This window comes from Octodon degus, unplaced genomic scaffold (assembly GCF_000260255.1).
Source record: "Octodon degus isolate 3935 unplaced genomic scaffold, OctDeg1.0 scaffold00004, whole genome shotgun sequence".
Classification (NCBI taxonomy): Eukaryota; Metazoa; Chordata; class Mammalia; order Rodentia; family Octodontidae; genus Octodon; species Octodon degus.
Genome location: NW_004524580.1, coordinates 24606746 through 24628002, shown reverse-complemented (window position 1 = coordinate 24628002; position 21257 = coordinate 24606746). Strand labels below are relative to the sequence as shown.

The 21257-nt window shown below is 51.2% G+C and overlaps 1 protein-coding gene across 2 annotated transcripts in view; it reads right to left on the bottom strand.

Annotated features, from left to right (window-relative positions):
- Elk3 (ELK3, ETS transcription factor) overlaps positions 1 to 21257 on the bottom strand; it is a 55346-nt gene that overhangs the window by 10304 nt on the left and 23785 nt on the right. For both annotated transcript variants that reach the window (XM_004623804.2, XM_023716571.1), the window contains exon 3: positions 5028 to 5807. In XM_004623804.2, the coding sequence (XP_004623861.1) occupies positions 5028 to 5807 (780 nt within the window). The remainder of the gene's footprint in view (positions 1 to 5027; positions 5808 to 21257) is intronic.

The following is a 21257-nucleotide window of genomic DNA, read 5'->3' as shown; positions in this document are numbered from 1 at the left end:
AGAAACTATTTGGTTACTTTCTAAAGGAAAGTTAAAGTCTCCCTTGGGTTATCTTCAGGACAGTGGGAACTTCTACAACCTCTCTCCCTGGCTTCTAGAGCCAGGCAAAGAGGGCTCAAGAGTGAAGCCAGGGGCCAAATGCACACTTCCTGTTCCTCCACAAGAGGCATGCTTGTCTTAACAAATGACCAGAGGGTGCTCCTAGTCCCCCAGGCCACCAGGGAAGGGCCTCACCTACCCACGGTAAGGGGCGTTCATCTCCAAGGGCAAGGGCTCATACCAGTGACTTGTTTTCCACCTCCTACTTAATCCTGACTCCTAAGATACTCGGCCCTGTGAGTATCTTCCCAGGTGAGCTGGCCTCCTCTGCTGTGTCCTTGTTCAGGACACTTTGCCTGGGCCATGCCCTCCAGCCACCTTCTCTTTCCTGCTTCTGCTTCCCTTTACCCGTCTAAATGCCACCTCCTTACAGAAGACTGTCCTGCTAATGCCTCAGCCAGATGGGATTTCTCCTCTGCTTGCTGAATTGTTAGAACACTGTGTCACCATCTTTCTTCTTAACATTCAACATGTTCTGCCTCCTGTTGTGGTAATCTGGATGTCTTGCCCATCTTCTTTCTGCAGCCTACAAGGGGATTGCTCATCCTCATCTTTTCTGGAGTACTCAGCACCTGAATACTCTAGGGGCGTCCTGTCCGCTTGCTGCTCCGCGGCTGACATCTCCACTTGAAGTTCCCTGTTCCTTCCAACCTGAGCACGTCACCTCCCTCCCTCAACCAGTGTTTAAGTCTTCCTTGCTAACTTCACCACTCATTTATGTAGCCCACTGACAAATACCAAGGGCATTGTTGGAGTGAGCTAGACCATCAGCCCTTGGTCTCCTAATGCTTCCTATTTGACCCCCAGCATGAGCCATCTGTGTGTGTGTGTGTGTGCACGCGCGTGCGTGCGCGTGCGTGCATGCATGTGCATGCCTTCCTATGGCCAGGTCCCTAAGTCATAAAAATAGACACTTGTACTATCCTTTTGATGTCTTGCTAAAAATTAACACAATAATTATCTGTTGATGGATCCTAATACAGAATTTTTGCTTTACCGGACATACAACTCCAGAAGCTGTCAATTTCCCATCAAAGTAAGTTTGAATTCCGTAGGCATTTTTTTGGGTCCTCCATACATACCACCCTAAATTGTCTATTGCCCCATTGTCTTGCTCATCCACAACCAGTAAGCTCATGACAACAGGATCTTGGTCTCTCCTGCTAACCTCTGTATCCCAGGTAGCTAGCAACTACCTCACAACTTGATAATTATCTCCCAAGTGAATTATTTGACTGACTAAAGAGGATATGAATAAATTCCCTATAAGAAGTAATCACTGACTACTTGATTTGATGATTTGAGATAACAGTAAGTCATTCAACCTTTAGGGACAAGAAAGAAAAAAGGCAAAATGTTTACTGAGCTATTTGTGTAACCATCTCTAATTTCAAACTCAAATGGGTGTCAACCAATCCCTGAAAATGCTACCTTCAGTTTAAAAACAATCTCAAATAAAAAGTGACTTAATTTCTAAAAAAAAATCTCTAGAGTTGTAATTGAAATTAAGGAAGGCATGATTTTAAGGACTTTTAAAAACGTGTTTAGTATAGGGTCTTACTACACAGATCAGACTCATAGTGATCCTCCTATTTTCAGCCTCCCAAGCGCTGGGATTATAGGTGGGGCTGGCATGGCACACTGGGGATCAAACCCCAGTCCCTGTACCTGCCTAAGCAGGTGATTTAGCCCTCTGAAGCTATCTGGCCAGCCCTTTAAGGACTTTAAAAGAGGAACAAAGTCCCGCAGAAGTTTGTAGCACTCATCTTAAAAGAGGACAAAATTAAGAGGCTCACCTTGGGCTTGATAGGTACTGAAAGTGACAGGGGAAGATCCAGACACCTGAAGAAGGAATGGAGGAGCAAGGAGGGGAAAGAGGAGGAGGTCCCAGAGTGGAGAGACGAGGGCAACCTCAGCCAGAGGAACCAAGAACCTCTGCCTAGAGTGACATCTCCTACAGAGAGCTCCTTTAAGGATACTCTCTGGCCTGGGTGGAGAAAGCACGGGAAATGGAACAGTCAGAAGAGGCTGGGCTCTTTTTCTCCTTTGAGAATAATAGAAAAGATACAGCAAGAGGAAAGCCACAGCAGAGCCAGGCTAGGAGGGCTGCGCCCTGACTGCCGCTCACCACACACTGGTGGCTTCAGATCCCACGGGCTGACTTTGGCTCCAGGCTGCTTCCCCAGCCTGTAGCAACGTTTCCGGGCCTCAGACCTCCACGCTGTCTGCACCCCATCAGCACTAACCCAGACTGCTGCTAACAAAACACCTCGGAGCACGCACGTTTGGATTCCCAGTGCCGCACGTGTGAGTCCAGCATAAAAGCCCAGCACAGGGAAGATGATCACAGGTCTTGGCAAAAGTCTTGGCATTCTAAATCCATGTCCCCAATTAAGGTAACTGGCGGGAGGGACTGAACAGGAAGACAAATAAGAGGAAGAGGGAGCGATGATACCAGGACACAAACGACACCGAGAAGTGGGTGTTCCAGCTGGCACCCCTCAGGCTGCTGGGGTGCCTGGCCCGGGCCCAGGAGGGCTTCATACACCAGCTTCTCCGCCTCTCCGTGTCTTCTCCACTCTCGGTGTCCCCTCTCAGCTGTGCCAACAGACAGACAGCCTTGCTTTTCAGCAATGCTCAAAAATGACCTCGGAGGCCAAGCTGCAAGGTCGCCACTCCCTGGTACCCACTGGCTTTTGTGTTCAAGTTTTTCAGTTTCTGGTAGTCCTGTGTTCCTGGGGTCTTTGAGTGACCATCCTGTTGACCTCAATAATCTTTATTTGGGACAAAATCAAGGACCTGTCATAAGGCCCCTGGAGAGAGCCCACATTGTATGGCATGGGTCTGACCAAGACTCTTGTATCCTCCTCCCTGCCATGTGTGGAGCTGAAAATGACCAATTTTGGGATTCTCATTGCAGTGGGGTCCCTTACAACACCCATCCTCTACTTCTAAAGCTGGGCAGAGCTCAGAGGAGCAGCCCACAGATTCCCAAATGCCGTGTGCCTACTGGCTCCGATGGCGCAAGGCCAGCCCACAAGAGGACAGAAGCCTTTCTAGGGCTGAAAGAGTCTCCGTTGTGGCACCTCTCTCAGGTCAATGTTCCCATTAGCCCTACCAAAGAGAGCCTGCCTCCGTTCCCAGTATTCAGGACCAAAGCCACAGGACAAGTGGGGGCCAGGGTCCTCTGAGACAGACAGGGCTGGCATGAGTTCCTCGTTCTGGCTCACAGAAAAGGCAGACACCAAGACTGAAGCGGGAGCTGGCCTTGGCCTGCCTCTGGGCCCTTCCTGACCTTACTGCTAGAAACAGGCCAAGGGGGGAGCTGCTCAGACTGCCCCCCAGGCCACAATCAGTACTGCCCTGAGCTCCCGGCCTTATGCCGGCTGGTCCTGTCACCAGACAGTCCCACCTCCGTTCTAGCCTGTCCCCCAGGCCTGGCCCTCTGTTGCAGAACCCTGAAAATCTGTAAATTGGCAGGTCCTAGAAAGCTTCATCCGCTGCTCTGTAGACCCACAGGCTGTGTCACGTTCTGTCACATGTGGGCCGTGGATTCTTTGGGCACACTGCCTACACCGAAATCACTTTTGCTGCCTCCCAGCAGTGTGACCCTGGACAAGAGGTCATGCTGACCTCTTGCCTGAGGGAACAACAGCGTGTCTAACATGGGGCTTGTAGCCAGGCCCAGCATCCAAAGGACAGGGCTGCCACACGCAAGAGCTTGGTGTCTGCTGCTGCTGTTCATGGAGAAGAGGAGGAAGGACACAGACGCATCCCCACTAACTGAGCGCATGTCCCCAGTCTGGGACCCCAAATAATACCAGTTCCAGTCCCTGCCAGTGAGTGGAAGCTGAGTCATGCAGCCCGGCCTTTATCCCGAGCCATGTTCATGATGGACAGCTAAGCCTACAGCCCCCTCCCAGCAGGCTAACTAGCGGGTGCTGAGTCCAAGTTCACAGTCCCCCAAACACAACTCAGGCTCTGCCACGAAACCACATCCAAGAGCAGGCGGAAACAAATGTGGCTGGCCAGCACCACTTCACCTTTGCCCAGCCCCTGGCAGCTGGGCCACACAGAACTACTGGGTATTTTGCTTTTTATTTTAATTTTTGGTTAATTCAATTCAATTAAATTTAACTTTATTTTATTTTATTTTGTTTATTTATTTGTATTTTAGGGAAAGATCTACAGGGTGTTCAGGGCCTCACTACTAGATCAGATTCGTAGTGATCAGCCTGTTTACAGCCTCCCATGAGCTGGGATTACAGGCATGTGCGCCACCACGCCCAGTCTCAATTACTGACTCGGCACCCTGGGGGCGGGGCCGGCAGGGATCCAACCCCCAGCCCCTGAGCCTGCTTGCAGGTGCTTTAATCCACTGAGCTATTTAGCTGGCCCTTTTAATTTTATTTATCTTTTGGAGACAGGGTCTTATTGAGTCACTAGGTGACCTAGGCTGGGCTCCTGCGATCCTCCTGCCTCTGCTGGGGTCAAGTTTACACTCTGTTTCTGACTTAATTGCTGTCAACCTGCCTTCTGGACTCAGTGAGGCCCTGGCCTTTCAGAGCCACATGAAGGCTCCACGCTAGCGTCACCAATGGTGGAGTCTGTGAATGTCTATTTTCTGTTCACACAAGCACCTACACCAAGTACCCCAGAGGGGCCTCTGCCACAGCTTAGTGCCTCCGTAAGTGTGAAAACCCAGCTACTCAGCCTTGAAATTCACTCTCTGGATCTTCTCTGGTGGCTGGTGTACTTGTCCCATCCGTTACCTTAGACGCTCAGCCAGAACCTTTCTGTCCCCAGTATGCCCAACCACTGCCCCAGGGGGAAAGAAACTCCCTTGTCGTTTACGTCTTACAGGGCGAGCCTTGGGAGAGCAGGAGGAGGTGGCTTTGGCTAAGCCTGGACCCCAGCGCCACCCTTACCTGCGCGGTGAAGAAGGCGGGGGTGAGGGACCCCGAGGGGAGCGCTGGGCTGTTGAGGGCGATGGAGCCGAGGTCGGCGCCTGAGAGCACCAGCGGGGGTGCGGAGATTTCCAAGCCTTTGGGTTTTTTGCCTTTGGGGGGAAGAGATGGAGACTTGGTCTTGGAGCCCGATGACAGGTTCAAGGGCTCCAGGGAATCCGAGTCTTGGCCGCTGGCCTCTAGGAAGAGGCTTCTGTGTTCGGAAGGGAGGGGTGAGTTGGGGGACAGGGATGGGGACCGAGAGGAGGAGGGCGACACGGAAGAAACGCTGGCGGTGTTTGGCAACATTAAAGAGGAGATCTTGGCTGAGACGGACGAGGCCAGGAAGGCGGAGGCTGCAGCAGCCTCGGAGGTGGAGGGCAGGGACACCACGGGCCTGGTGACGTGCTTGTTGCTTTTATTGGTCACAAACCTGATCACAGTCCGGACTTCTTCTACTGGGGGGCTGTCTTCAAGGGGCTCCTCCAGCTTCTCCGTCTTGATGGCCTTGAAGGCCTCAGGGGCGTTCTGCAGGGAGTTGATGGTGAAGGAGGAGTACAGCCCCGAGTGGATGTACTCGTTGCGGCTGGCGCTCTTGAGGGCAGCCAGGCCATGCTTGTCCGGGGCCACCTTACAGTCGCTGTCCTGCAGCAAGAGGCTGTCCCGGCTGATCTCCACCGTGTGCGGATCCATTTTCAGGATCTCGGGGAAGGAGACGAACTTGTACACAAACTTCTGCCCAATCACCTTCTTGATGATGTTCTGTGAATACACAAGGAGACATTTAAGGTGTAAACGCCCCTGACAGCCTGGGGGACGCTGCTGGCAGAAGCACCGCGGTGGTCCCCATGGGCACCCCTGGAGGGACAGGGAGAAGAGCCAGCCTGCAGGTGGAAGGGCCCGACCTGAGTTGGGCTCTGCCGAGCAGCAGGGGAGGCCTCTGGCACACTGACGGCCATCTGTGCTCCGTAAAGGGAGGATTATTATTCCTGATAGCGTAGTACAGTCACTGTGTCGTAAGCCCTTACTGTGTGGCTGGGATTCTCATATCTTGCATTGTTAGATAATCTGTATAGCAATCCTAGGGGGGAGAAGCTGGTATTCCCCTTTTAAAAATTAAAAGGGCTGGGAATGTGACTCAGTGGTAGAGCAATTCATGCCCAAGGGCCTGAATTTGATCCCCAGCACCCCAAATAACTAAATAAATGAAGGAAGGAGAGAGAGAGAGAGAGAGAGAGAGAGAGAGAGAGAGAGAAAGAAAGAAAGAGAAAGAAAGAAAGAACTTCAGAATGCTTAAATACCCGCAGGCAGGGTACGGCAGCACCTCTGGAGCCACACACCAGCACTGTCTCGCCTACCTCAGGAGGCATAAGAACGTGATACCATCAGAATGGGACGCGCTACAGAAATGCAAGTTACCATCACCAAATGCCACAGCATTTCCTTAAGTCATGTAGCCATTTTTGCCTCTTTCATTTTCTGCCAAGAAAGCCAGTGGAGGAAAAACACGCTGTCTGCTTGGATATTTATGACATCCATGTAGTAGTTTCAGAAGCTGGTATCTGCTTCTGGCTGTTCAGTTCAGGCTGCAGTGCACCAGTGTTGGGGACGTAAAGGACCCAGGAATCGCTGCAGACGTTTCCCCAGTGCTTTGCAAACAGGGAGTTTCTAGGAAAGGGCGGATGCTCCTTGAGGGTAACTAGACGGGTGCACTGAGTCCCCATGGAACGTACCAGAGTGCGTATTTGTCTTCAAACGCTTAGTGCTGCCACACCCTGCAGTTTACTTACAGGTCCCAGCAGACCAGCGTGGCTCCCTGTTCTCTAAGGGACACAACCATGACCTCCCTTTTGCACACACCATCACAGCCCTCTGGTGGACAGGACTCTGACTAGCTCCTTGTAATCTGTTCTCGCTGGAAGGGGAGTATAAATGAGGGTGAAGCCAAAATCCTTTGGGGAAGAAGTGCTTCAGAAATAGCTTTCTGAGTAGCTTTCTAGATCCGGCAAGCCGGCCCAGAGGCTGCCACACCCACCCTCCTGGAGGGCAGACGCCATTGTCCTCCCATCTCCAGACATGAACAGTTTCAGAGGTGGGGGTCGTGTGCCCAAGAACTGCCAAGAGTGACTAGCTCTGAAGCCTGCTTTCTCACCTCCACAGACATGAAAACCCCCTCAGTAGTTGTGAGATATCATTAAATTTAAATTTGTGACCATGTTTTGGGTGTAATCATAAGCCTGTTAGGTAACACACCAATACCACCTGCATGCCATCTTGTCACATTATAGCATTCTGCTTTGCCTCTTGCCCCTTTAAGCAGGAGGGAAGGCCACACCAAACATGTCACTGAGATTTTCAAGACAGAATTCCTAGGGGCCAGTATCTAACGGAGGGACATACCAAGCCCCTGCTGACAGCAAATCCCAGGCCTGACAGTCCCAGAGAAGCCTTGCCCACCAGAACCCAAACTGAGGCACACAGGAGAGTAGGTTCAAAGCTGAGCGGCTGCAGTAGCCAGCACGTGGGGGCTCAGGCCTGCAGCTCCCCACCACCGAATCCCATTCCCGAGCTGAGCTCAACCCCACACCCATACAGGAAAACCTGGGGAGAGACTTGGGAAACTTGTCTGGCAGTCTCTGCTACATACACCCCGGGCTTGGGTAGAGAATGTGCCAGGGAAAATCAGCTCTTAGCAGGGAAAGATTAAATATGGGTGTCACAGGGCCTGGAGTTAGACCCTGCTGTCCAGTGTGCTGGCCCAGAGTATAAACACCTCCCTGCTAAAACTCTATAGAGTATTTTTGTTTCTACTTCATAGTATTTTCTTCCCTGGGGGAAAACTTTTATTCTTTTTCCTTAACCAGTTGGAACCCTCATCTAAATTGAACTTTTTAAAAGCCTAAATAATTATACAAAAGAAAGGAATAGAGAAACTGGAGAGTTAGAATGATTTCTTTTGGCAGATCTTATAAACTAATTGTTTTTTTTAAAAAAAAAACTTTTAATTTTCTTACAGGCTCAGAATATAATGTCTGAGGAGAGATTATGTTCCTAAACAAACCAAGGAATAATTTAGGGCTGTGATAAATGTGATTTTTTAAAAAATGTCTCTCCTCCATAAACAATGATCAGGAATGGAAAGGCAGTCAGATACAGAGCCCTGGGCCTTCCGAGGTGAAAAAGAACACAAGGAATGTCCATGTATCTACCATGGGCAAATGGCTTTGTGGTGGGTTCTTACCAAGGAAGGAAGCCCCATACCACTATAACACCAACGCACCCAGCACTCGTGCTGAGCGAAGTGACCCAGATCCTGGGTCATAAAGGCCACCCATTATATAATCCTACTTACAGGAAATCTCCAGACAAGCAAAATCCACAAATCTGAAAGTAGGGTCTGGTAACCTAAGGCTGAGAAGGATAAGGGAGTTTGGGGCAGGGCTGATGGCTCAAAAGGTACAAGTAACGAAAACGTTCTACAGTCAATTATGGGAATGGACGGGTGGATCGGAGTCTAAGCAAAGCTACTCCACTGTATATTTTAGGGGAATTTATGGCGAGTGATCTGTAGCTCAGTAAAGCGCCTGAGTGACAGCACATGCCTGTAATCCCAGGCACAGGCTGAGGCAGGAGGGTCACAAATTCAAGCCCAGCCTGGGTAACTTAGCAAGACACTGTCTCAAAATAAGAAGACATAAAAATGAAAAAGCTGTGGATGTGCTCATTCTCTCCACCCCCACCACACACACCCCACATAGACTTTTCAAATATATTCCCTGTTTTATTTATTTAAAAATCATTTATTTATTTATTTATTTGGTACAGGGTCTGGCTACCCAGCTCAGACTTGTAGTGATCCTCCTGTCTCAGCCTCCCCAGTGCTGGATTACAGGCATGCACCACCATACCCAGTTTAAAATTAATTAATTTTTTTTTGTACCAGGAATTGAACTCAGGACCTTGGGGTTGCCTGGCAGGCTCTTGTGCCACTGAGCTATATCTCCAGCCCTATTTTCCCTGTTTTATAGGAAGACAGCAAGCACTTTCCACAGCTAGGCACTGACAGCCATCAACGGCTGACTCTTCCTGCACAGATACAAAGGGGTCAGAAGGAAGGGCCTGCGCAGGCCACCCTGAGAGGTTTCCAGGGAAAGTTCAGCCAGTGGGGGGGGGGGAGCCAAAAGGAGCAAGTGGTAGTTAAAACCTTGCACTTGGGTGGCCAGGTGGCATCCAGATGACACCCGGACAGTCGAGCCTCCACCCCTGGCCAATCCAGAGGATGACACAAGTCTGCAGGACTTGGGTAGGGAGGGCTCTTACTGGACAAGTGACGAAGATGCTCAGAAACAGCCTATTTGTCACCCTTCCATCCCAGACTCCCAAGTATTTGTTGTTTCCAGTTGCCTGGTAACCTAAGGCATGCTGGCCAGCCTCCCGGGGAGCACAGGGACTCTCAGTGTGGTCGGCGACACACAGATGCACACACACATCTTCCTCCTTTGCACACGCAGCACCTCAGAATGTGTGCAGGCCATCAGCCTGAGTCCTCACCCAGTTTCCCCGGTCAGGCACCGGCAGCAAGGTTAGCACTCCACCCAGGACAGGCCCCAAGAAAAGGAGGACAGTGGAGCCCAAGATGAACGCACTGTCACCCTACCCGTGGTGTCATCTGGCAGTGAAGGAGCCTTGAGTACAGGCAACCCAAGGGGGACAGGAATATGGCAGTCGGGGGCCCAGGGCCTTTTCCCACTCAGCTCCCAGGAAAAGCCCTCACAGTAATTTCACCCCAAAAGACAGGAAACACCAATTACAATTATTTACAGTGCTGCCTGCTGTTCTGACAAGTTATAGGTGTTCCTGAAAGGACAGGTGTGGCCATGGGTGTGTTTAAATATCCTTGTACGCGCGTGTGTGTGCACACATGTGCGCGCGCGCACACACACACACACACACACACACACACAGTCCACCCTGCCTTCTGTCTTTGAAGAGAAAAGGGAGCCTGTGGAAAGAATCCCAAACACACCACCCAAACCCGCTCACATCCCTTACATTATAAAATAGCATGGCATTTACATACCCCGCTTACACTTTAATCTCAGAGTCCTTAGAATGCCTTACACAATATGAATGCTATAAAAAGCTTCTACTGTATTTATGGAATAATGATAAGGAATAAAAAGCCACACACATTCAGGATTGATGCAATTTCTTTTTATTTTTTTCCCAAATATTACCCATCCCAAGTTGCAGTGGTAGCTGAGAAGCATTTCTATTAGGTGTTATAACTTAAAAAAAAAAAAAATTATACAGAGAAATAGATAATGAAGAGATGCTCACGGAGTGAAATTTACTTTCTCTTCATAATTCTATGATGTTAAGGTGATACTGAGACAAATTAACTAAATGCTGGTGGAGTGAATAACTCACCGCAGGGAGCAGTGACCCACGCAGGGCGCCAGGGGCTCGGGCCAAGCAGATGCTTGCTCCCAAGGGCCAGTTCCCAGGCTGGCGGGAGCTCTGTGCGTTGCCGAGACGCACACAGGCTTTTCTGCTGGCATTTTGAAAGTGAGCTTTTGTAGACACTAGGGCCATATGTACATCTTTGCCGCCGACAACCTCACACCTCCCTAGAGAGCTCAGTGAAGCACAAAGTCACCTGCCCACTGGCTCAGTGAACATGTCCCCATGTGTCTGTCCATCTGTGCCACTCAGCAGGGTCTCACCCATGCGTCTGGCTTTCATGCACCCACACTTCTTAGCCACTGTCCCATCTCCTCCCCAGGAGGAGCCAGATCTGGGGAGGTCTCCTGGGACTCAGCTCCCGTTCCCTCGATGCTCCACCATTCATGGGCCCCCCAGAATCCCAAGCTTCCTGCACCCTCACTCTGCAACTGCCTCCCCCACCGACTCTCACAACCAACACAGGTCAGCTCAGGAAGCAGCGAGAGAAGCTCCAGGGAAGGTTCTTCCTAAGCCCACCTAGCAGCAGGGCAGGGTGCAGGGGGCCGCGCAGGGGAGACCTTGCAAATGAACGCTCACTCGACCCCTTTACCAGGGCTGCTGCTGGGAAGAGGATGAAAGGCCAGCCCCTGTCATACTAACTGTGCACCTCAGTTTCCTCATCTATAAAATGGGGACTGGCCTATGTGGTGTTGGCATGCTGGCCACATCTGTACAGGAGAGCTGTACTATACACTGTGCCAGCTCTCAGAATGAGCATCATGATTCTTACCCTCCCACTTACACAAAAGAAAAACAGCCATCCACTGCGTCAGCCACCATGATGGCTGAACAGCACACAGTATTAGCTCTTGTGGAAGGCTGTGCTCACTCCCCGGCAGTACTGTCACTCTGTTCACATGATCCGCAGCGCGGCAGCAGGCACATCTGCTTTGGATGTTTTGCCAAGCAGGAGGAACATGATGTTTCATGGAGGTAGATTCAGACAAGACATAGGCGGAGGCTTAGAGCACACTGCGCCTAACATGGTGGCCTGCACTTGATGTTTACTAGAGAAGCTAGCACAATCCAGTGAATCTCCAGGGTAGGGAGGAGAGGAGCAGCCCTCGGCAGCAGCACCGAGCTGGGTGTTCAAGTGCTCCTGGTAGAGCCACAGCCCGGCTCTGCAGTGGCTGGGGGGTTGTCATGGCGACTGCTAGCTCCACACCTGTCACGGAGGTCCCAGGCCCCAGGGAGGCAGCAGACACATGGGATGGCGGGTTTCTGGGGCCCATCTGTGTTCATCATGGTTGAGTTCTGTGGAGGGAGCTGTGGGGAGTGACAGGGGACAGCAGCAAACCTGCAGGGGCTGGGGCCACTCTGCACACAGAGCCAGCTCGCCACAGCACCAGCGTCCTATGCCACAGAGGGGGGACAGTGAGGTCAGAGGCAATTGTCCACCACACAGGGGCAGCCAGACACCCAAACACCCCCTCGCTACTGTAGGGAGCAGGCTAGGGTCCCCGTTTTCCCACGTCTGTAAATATCTGTTAAGAGGCAAAATGATGACCGGTGCCAGAAGTCATTATGGTAATGAAATAATCATCTATTTGGGTACATTTATATTTAAATTAAAGGAAAAATAAAACTAATCTCAAAAAGTATTGAATGACGACTGATTGATTGATTTTTTGCTTAACTGTATTTTCACCTTTTTTAAAAAATAGGGTTTTTTTAGGGAGGTGAGCAGTGGGAATTGAACTTAGGACCTTGCACTTTGCCAGGCAGGTGCTGTGTCACTGAGCTATGTCCCAAAACAAGTATTTAATGTGAGTCACTGGTCCAGTTAAGATCGCCCAGCCTGTCACTGTGCAGCTTGGTGGGAACCCAGCTCTATCCTGAGCCGCGCCCAGAGCTCCTCTGTTCACCACACCCTCTTCCAGAAAAGCTGCACTGGGCTAACAAAGCTACAGTGGATCTGCCAGGGCAGAGGCAGTGCAGTCTTTGGAGCAAGAGCCAGGCTAACTGGGGTTCCGGTGGTTAAGCCAGGCCCTTGCTTAGGAACAGCTATTTCCAGCTCCTCATGAGAAAAAGGCTGGTCTTCCATGGCAGTCTGCTTGACCACAAACAGGACCATCTGCCCAGCCACAGGGCACAGCAGGCACCTGCTTTGATGGTCCGCCCTGGCTCCAGCAGCCTAGACCGGAAGGACATGGAGGCCTACCAGGAAAACAACAGGAAACCAGTGTCCACCTTGGCCAAGCTGGCTTGGCCTCTGGACCTCTTCCTCTGAGTGTTCACAGGCCCTAGCAGAACGGCGGCTCACACAAGACCAAGACCTCGAGCTCCAAAAGGCCAGACCCGGAGCCAACACTGTCTTGGACAGGAAGGGGTTTGAATTCCAGCCTCTGAATTTACTGTAGCCTTAGGAAAGTTATTTAACATCTGTAGGCCTCAGTTTACCCACTCCTAAATGAAGTAGAAACACCTCCCGCGGTCTCCCGTATGACAGGTCCCTGAAATGTGACGCCTCCCCAGAGCACTTCTGCGTCGCAAGCAGTGATCCAGTCACCCTGTCTTACTTTATCTGGTTCAAACAATCAGAAATCCTTACACAGGGAGGCACAGTACAGCTGACAGAGGGCTGGCAGGGATCTCGAGGGAACCTCGCAACACTTGGATACCCATTGCACAGACGAGAGGCTCAGGGCTCGGAGCTGAGGTCGTCGCTGCATGGCCACCAGCTCCCATGGCATCCATCTGGTTTCCCTTCAGACCACGGTCTGACTCACTTTTCCCTGACACACATCCTGAATCCTTGGTTCTCTGAAGTTAGAACAGGTAATTCCTATAGGAGTCGCGAACCAAGTCCCTTCCCAATGACAAGAAACCTCTCTCAGCAACACCGAGTAGTGGTCTCGCTGTGCAGTTCAAGCAGCCCTTGAACTTACTCTGTAACCCAAGCTTGTCTTGAATTTGCAGCGATCCTCTTGCCTCAGCCTCCCAAATGCTGGAATGATAGGCCTGGACCACCACACAGCTTCTTGACCCAAGCTGCTCCTAACCAGGACAGTCTTCCCCCTGGAGTGAGCTGAATGGTGTCCCTCAAATTCATGGCCACTTAGGACCTCGGGCTGTGACCTTGCTCCCAAACTACATCTTTGCAGCTACAGGTGTAACAGATTAAGGATGTTGCCATGGACTCATTCTGGGTTTCAGGCTGGCACTAAAGTCAACAGCTGGTGTCCTTTATCAGAAGAGAAGAGATAGGTCCCAGCCCAGGATCACCACCAGTGCCAGACGCCACCAGAACTGGAAGAGGCACAGGTGCTCTCTGTGCAGCAGCACTCTCAGTGAGCACGCTGCAGTTGTTCTGAGCCCCACCTGCAGTCGCCTGTAAGAGCAGCCCTAGGGGACAGTCAGTCTGTTCCCTTCTGCAGTCACCTCTGCTCTCGGGGATGGGGGAGCCTTGGTCTACCCTCTTTTGGTCCCTCGTGGCAGATGTGGACCACCCCAGTCCTCACTCACACACACCCACAGCCTGCGCTGCAGACTTCTAAGAATAACGGGCTGCCCAGAAAGGGCTCTAAATCTCGCTCTGAATCAACGCCTCCTGGGGCGGGGAGTTTTCTTCTGGGTTGATTGAGACTTCTTTCCTGGCTTTGCTAAGCTGCAGTGTGAACCACCTCACCTGACCCTGGCTGCGCACACTCGTGCTGCCCTGGGGGCACTCCAAGAAGCAGAGCAGCCACAGGACCGGCGGCACTCGGGCTGGCCATGAAGGGCATCTCCACCCATCGCTTTTCCTTCTTGGCTTGCTCTGTCTGGCTTCCGCCTCTCCTTAAACATTGCAGACATCTGAGGTGAATAAAATAAAACCTAAACCTGCTCCCTAGTGCAAGTCTGCTCTCTGTCCCCTGCTGGGGGATTTTCTGCTTCCTCCTTGGGACAGCCATGTTGGCGTGCTGGCAGATGGCACAGGGCAGTAGGGGCTGCGGGGGTCTGGAGTGGTTCTTGGCCCGGCTTTGCCACTGACTGCCTTAAGAAATCACCTCCTAGGCTGGAGACAGACCTCAGAGGTAGAGTCCGGAGTTTGGAACTCAGCACCACGCCAAAAAGTGAAAATGGAAAAAGAAAAATCATCCCTCCGGGCAGCATCCTGCCTTAGCAGAGGGCAGGGCGGTGGGATGACTCCTGGCCCTTTCTTAGGCTGTGGGGTCCGGACTCCAAAGCTGAAGCCGGCCAGACGCTCCACTCCAAGCCTCTCCGACTCCCCTCCCGGTTCCCCGAGGGCTGACCCTGAGGTCAGGCGTGCAAGGCACAGGACCCCAGCGAGTACACGCAGATCTACCAGACGCTGGGCGAGACTTAAAACAGAAGGCTCCGTCCACGTGAGGCTCCCTCCTCGTGTCACCGACACCAGCAGGAGGTGGGAAGAGGCCGCGGAGGAGCAGCTGGTGGCTGTGGGCGGTGGGGAGGGACGCTGGCGTTTCCGTCAGTTTGTCTACACAAGCCCTACTCTTCCTGCGGTGCGAGCCCGGGCCAGGAGCGCCGGTGTGGGCGGGGCAGCAGCCTGACGCAAGTGAATCTGGCGCGGCCTCGGGCTTTTGGCAGCGAAAGGAGCGCAGACGCATCCTCATCAACACCGGGAAGCCGGCTCGGGCCTTGCTCATCTTGGTTCCTTAGCAACCGCCCTATTTGGGAGAACGCTGAGTACCCCGGGAAGCCGGCTCAGGAGTCAGTGCAAGACCGGAAGCACCCCCAAAGAACACGCAGGGTGCCCTTTCCCCTGCCGCCCAGCCCCCCATTCCGCTGTGTTCTCCCGGGGCCAGGGGACCAGATTGGAAGCCCTCCTCTGGTGGGCAGCATCCAGGCCAGATCCCTGCAGAGAGGCCTCCGTTACCTCCCCTGCCCCCAAACAAAAGCCCAGCTGCCATCTGCTGTCCTGCAAGACACTGCGTGGCTGACCTGGTAGAAGAGGGTTTTAAAAGGCACCCACAGAACTCACAAGCTGTCAACACTCAGGCACAGGGCTGGGCACAGAGGGCTTGCAAACAGGCCAGGAGAGCTGGACGGTCCTGGGAACCCTCAGCCAAATGAGGCCTTCTCGAAGTTAGGGCGTGAACACAGTGTATCATTTTATCTTGGCCAGTTTTATTTTGGGGAATTAAAAAATCCTACTAGGGCAGTGCCTCTTGGCACTGGCGGTAGACCTCAGCTACAGTATTATTATTCTTAACATTTTCCTGTGTGACCAGGTACCCAACTTAAGACGAATTATCCAATTAAGTGAAGAAGGTAACATGTCCTTCCAAGTCCAGACTGCCAATGATTTTGCTGCTGTCTCCAAAATCCTTTCCGATGAGACTCAGGCTGTTGGGTGCAGTCTCAACAGAGTTTGGGGTGTTGCTGTGGCCATGGGAGGTCTTTTCACCCCATCCCCATGCTCGTCCCCTAGGTCAGGCTTTCACTGCCAAGGTCTGTTGGGTGGGAAGGGATGATGGAGTGAGCATCGTTCTTCAGCAGGGACCCTGAGAGCCCACGCCTTCCGCGGCTGAGCACAGGAGACAGCTGTGGACATCACCCTCTATCCATCCATCCATCCGCCTGTTCCATGCATCCCAGTGTCCCAGGGTAGTCTGAGGTCCTGGTGCTGCAGGCTGATAGGCTGACTCGCCAGGAACAGTCCAAACAGACGCATGCCACAGGCTCTGAGTGCCAGGTGGTCAGTGCCAAGAAGTATGAGAGGAGATGCAAGTTTTGATTCTGAAATGCAAATCTGATCATGGCGCTTGTTGCCTTCAATGCATTATTGGTCCTCCCCAGGAAGCGCCAGGGTGGCACCGTTCACCGCTATACGCCACCCTCATCTCTCCCACAGCCCTGAATAAGAATGCCTCACTTGGCGAAGCCCAGCTCTCTCACACTCCTTGCCTTTGCACATGCTCCTTCCTGCTTGGTAGAGTCCTTCTTTGGTAGAGTCCTCCAGCTGGGAAATTCATTCTGTCCTTAAGACCCAGGCCAGGTCCTCCATATGCCTCTCCGCTGCCTTTACTTCTGGTCTCTCCCAGAAGGTGCGAGTTTCACCTCTACTCAAGCACTTCCCCTGATTTGTGTTTGAAGCAGGGTCTCATTATGTAACCCATGCTGGCCTTGAACTCACAGAGATCCTCCTTGGAAGCTTCAGCCCCCCAAGTGCGGGGATTGCAGGCTTAAGCCTGGCTCCCTTCCTAGGACTTCTGGGGAAAACTGGCTTCCACGTCTGTCTCCCTCTCTGCAGCTGCCAAAGCCCTTGAAGTGAATGCGTTGCTGTATGGTACCAATTTTAGTGTATGTGCTGCCCAGGCAAGCACACGAGGGTGCTTCTGATGGGAGGGCAGAGGTGACAACATACGACTCTGTCAGCTGGAGGTAAATGCCTAACTAAAAACAATCCTGAACTTCCTTAAGTGACCAGATCATGTGAATCGCAGCGGGTCTTCCCATCCCGTAGACTGGGCCCACTGCTGTGTGCAGGTGTCAGGGCCGGTCACAGGCAAGCTCTGTGCCTTGGCCTCTCTCTTTCCTGCCTGAAGACGAGTGACTTAAAAACTAAGTCCCCCACCATTGTTAAAGAGTGAAAAAAAAAAAAAAAAAAAGAAGAAGAAGTATAGCCCATTGAGAAACAACCGCTCTGACACTGACAAAGGTTTTACAATCTGAGGTACAGGATCTCAGGATAAATCCTGAGGGCATTTCACTGACCTTCTCAGACCCAAAAGCTACAACTCTTGTTGCACAGGTCCTGCTTTACCTTGGTCTTAACCATCCAGCAGAAAAGTATAAAAAAGAAATATAAGAAGTAAAGCCATGCTGTTATGTTGAGCTGTAGGGGACTCGGGTCAACAATTTCTGTCATTGCCAGTCAAGCGGAAGACCCAAAACTATTATGGGCTACTGGACTCTTTTAGAATATTTTGGTGAGTTTACACACCTATAATATTCAAATAACGGAACTTAAAAAAAAAGGGATACAGATGAATGTCCATTTTGTATCTGTGTATTCAAAGTGGTTAGGATAGATAGTTACATTCTCTTAATGAATAGAAGGATTTGTTCTAATAGTGTTTGTAAATAGGATCTCAAGTCCACATCTTGTACAACAATTAACCACTAGGAAGAATGTATGCAATGTGTTAATTATTGAAACTGTCCTACCAATTTGATTTGAAACTCTCTCATTGCTATTTGTTTCTCAATAAAATCATGACAAAAAAATTAAAGCTTATCCCCTGCAGAAAATGAAAAAAAGAAAAAAGAAAGAAAGAAACAACCGCCCTAACTGCATATCCATGCGCAGTGAAGCCCAATTCCTAACAGCCAGGACACGGAGTCAGCCTTCGTGTCCATCAACAGAGAATGGAGGACAAGAACACCACGCACACACGCAGCTGAGTACTACTGTGCCGTGAGGAAGAAAGAGAGGGCATCATGTGCTGGGGCTACAGACCATCATCTTAGGGCAGTGAGGCACCCTCGGGAGGACAAATGTCGAATGTCTTCTCTCATCTGCAGAACCTAGGACAGAAGCCATGAGGCGAAAGCAAAGGCGAGGCTCCTGGAGAAGAGGAACAGAATCAGGGCAGCAGGGAGGGTCGGGATGGGTAGTCAGGCGGTGCTACTGGCATGCGTACAAAGTGGCGCAACAAGGGCTGGCCAGATAGCTCAGCGGACTAAAGCTCCTGCTTAGGCAGGGCGCAGGACCCAGAGGTTCGATCCCTGGTGTGCCATGCAGGTTTTACCCCTACAGCGCTCTGAGACAGCCATTGAGACTGGGTGTGGTGGCGCACGCCTGTAATCCCAGCACTTGGAAGGCTGAAAGCAGAAGAATAACTGAGTCTGATCTTCATAGTTAGACCCTGTAGACCCAATACTAAATACTTAAAAAAAAAAAAAAATGGCACAATGGAATCTGTTACTCTGCAGGATTACTACATACTACTAAGACCGCAGTCCTCTGAAAGACAGACTTCCAGTGACATCAGTACGTTTATCGTCTGGAAGACTCAGTTTAAACCTAAGGAGGGAAAAAGTCCTACCTCTAAGTGAAAGAAGCGTAGCGCCCAGGCCTGGTTCCCCAACTTCCACGTGCCTGGGAAGGGGGTGTGGTATGAAGGTTTTGCTTTTCTTCTTTGTGCTTAATCTGAATTTGTCAAAATAGGGATTGAAGCTGGGTGTGGTGGGGCCACTACCCAGCACTCCGGAGGCTGAAGCAGGAAGACTGCCACAGTCCAAGGCCAGCCTAGGCTACACACTGAGTTCAAAGTCAGTGTGAACTACAAAGCCAGACTCTGTCTTCCCCTCTGGTGTCTCCCGCATACTTTTGCATACATTTTCATTTTTTTCCCCCTTCTGTCCATTTTTAAAATTCTGGAATGAGCTAAAAATACACCCTAGAACATATAAAAAGAACGATATTCCCATGCTTGCCTGTTCTATCAGGGAAACTTCCCTATTAGGATAAACCAAGGGACATGAGACTCACAGCCTAGAGGGAAGGACGGCGACGCACTGCAGACAGAATTGCTAGATGCTGGTGGCTTGGGCCTTCGCGCACACTGACCTGTAGTTTCTGGGACTGCATCCCCAGTGAGGAAACTACTGTGTAAGGAAGTGCGCTTCCTGCCACCTCCCTTGTGCAGCTCTTCTCCTCCCTCCCTGTCCCTCCTCCCTTTTTCTCTCTCCCCTCCTGTGGAGCAGTGGTGGGAAGCATGGGACCCTAAGGACCCGGCCTGGTGTACTAATTGGGTCCCCAGGGTTGCTGCCCTCCCACCCAGGAGAGGTTCTGCTTCTGTGGGACTTCAGTCTGCTGGGGACATCGGTTGCTATCCCAGAGCCAGCCTGGCCCTGGGTCTCTCTGGTTCCTGTCTCACTGTGTCATCTCTTCGTCTCACGCATGCTTCTGCCATGGTGTCATCCCTGGTGCTGTGACATGACCCAGGGGCCTGCATCAGCGGTGGTAGCATGTCTCTGACCCCCCTGAAGGAGTTTCCTAAACAGACATCTCTCTCTCCCCCTTTTTCTTTTTTCTTTCTTTCTTTTTTTTTTTTGGAGACAGAGTTTCAATATGCAGTTCAGGCTACCCATGAACTCACTTTCTAGTGTAGGCTGATCTTGAATTAGACCCTTCAAACTTGAACTCACAGTGATCACCCTGCCTCAGCCTCCAGGGTGCTGGAATTACAAGTGTACACCACCACACAAGGGTTTAAAAGTTCTTGATAATCAACAAAAATCTACAACAGCCTTTGGGCAGCATACTGCCAACCCGGAACTCAGATACTCAAAGGCAAAGGAAATGAAGATCGCAGCAGGCGGGGGCGGAGCCCGCGCAGACCAGCTGGGTTAAAATCCAGGCGCTGCCACGCCCCGGCCAAGAGGCCTAGGCAGGTTTCTCGGTCTGAGTTCTCATTTGCATAAGGAGCAGGCTGACCCAGGACCTGTCTCCCCGGTTGGCATCTAGTTTAAAGGAGACCAGAGGAGGAAGTGCTTAGCGGGGTACCGTAGACGCCTGACAGGAGGTTCCAGCCACACGAGCTGGCTGAGGCTGTGAACAGGTGTCAGCGAGCTCGGCAGCCAGGGCTTTCCAAGCCTGAACGGTCACTGTTGTCCAGCCTGAAGATCACCGCAGAGCCACACCCCACACCCTAAGGCCCAGGCTCGCTGAGAAGCAAGACTTCTTTCTTTTGACACCTTGACTTTGAACAATGAAAATGCCAAGCTTCTGGGCACCCTGCCAGCAGGCACAACAGACAACATGGACTGTTTTCCCTCCCGGCCCCAATTCCCAGGATATAACTCAGAACCTGGAGGGAAACGCAAAACAATATAGCATCTGCTTGGCTTCCAGACAGTGCAATTAGCAGGGAGTGCTTTTACATCATAGTGGGGCTCTGCATTAAGTCAGGATTAATTAATTGCCACATTAAAGGAAAGCACCTTTAGCATTTCAACGGCATAATCATATGCAATTACGATCATATAAAGGAATACTTTATAATTAATGATGTCTTCACTTCCTGAAATGTGTAATCCTTGTGTCTTCAGTTCCAAAGTGGTTGTCAGAGAGAAGGCACTAAATATAGATCAGGACCTAATATTTAAATCAGTGTTTAATTCACCTTTCATTATGAACGGTGTAGCCAGAACAGAAGTGTGCAGTTGTTATGCCTCTCAGCCTTCTTGTCTCTGAGGTTCCATATTCAGCAACAACCGATCCAAATGGTCAGCAATTACAGGCCTGATATGGTTATCCCGAAGAGCAGCGATTTTGCTCCAGTAGGCCCCTTGTTTATTTTTTAGAAACTCATGAATCTCACTCCGACTTTTGCGTCTTTCGCAACTGTGGCCTATTGTTACTTAGCAAAGCACTGTTGCATCTCTGTGACGTAGAAACAAAATTAGGGAAGCTCCTCTCCAAGCTACAAATCCCATCATCATCATGATTCCCATTTTATGAATGGGGAACTAAGGTCCATGGGTTTAAAAGCCATGGCCTGGTCAGGCGTGGTGGCGCATACCTGTACTCCCAGCACTCAGAGAGACTGAGGCAGGAGGACTGCAAATTCAAGCCCAGCCTGGACAGTTTAGGGACTTAGAAAGATGCTGTCTCAAGATGAAATGTAAAAAGGAGCTGAGGTTGTGGATCAGTGCCCTGGGTTCAAAGTGAAGCACAGAGAGAGAGAGAGAGAGAGAGAGAGAGAGAGAGAGAGAGAGAGAGAGAGAGAGAGA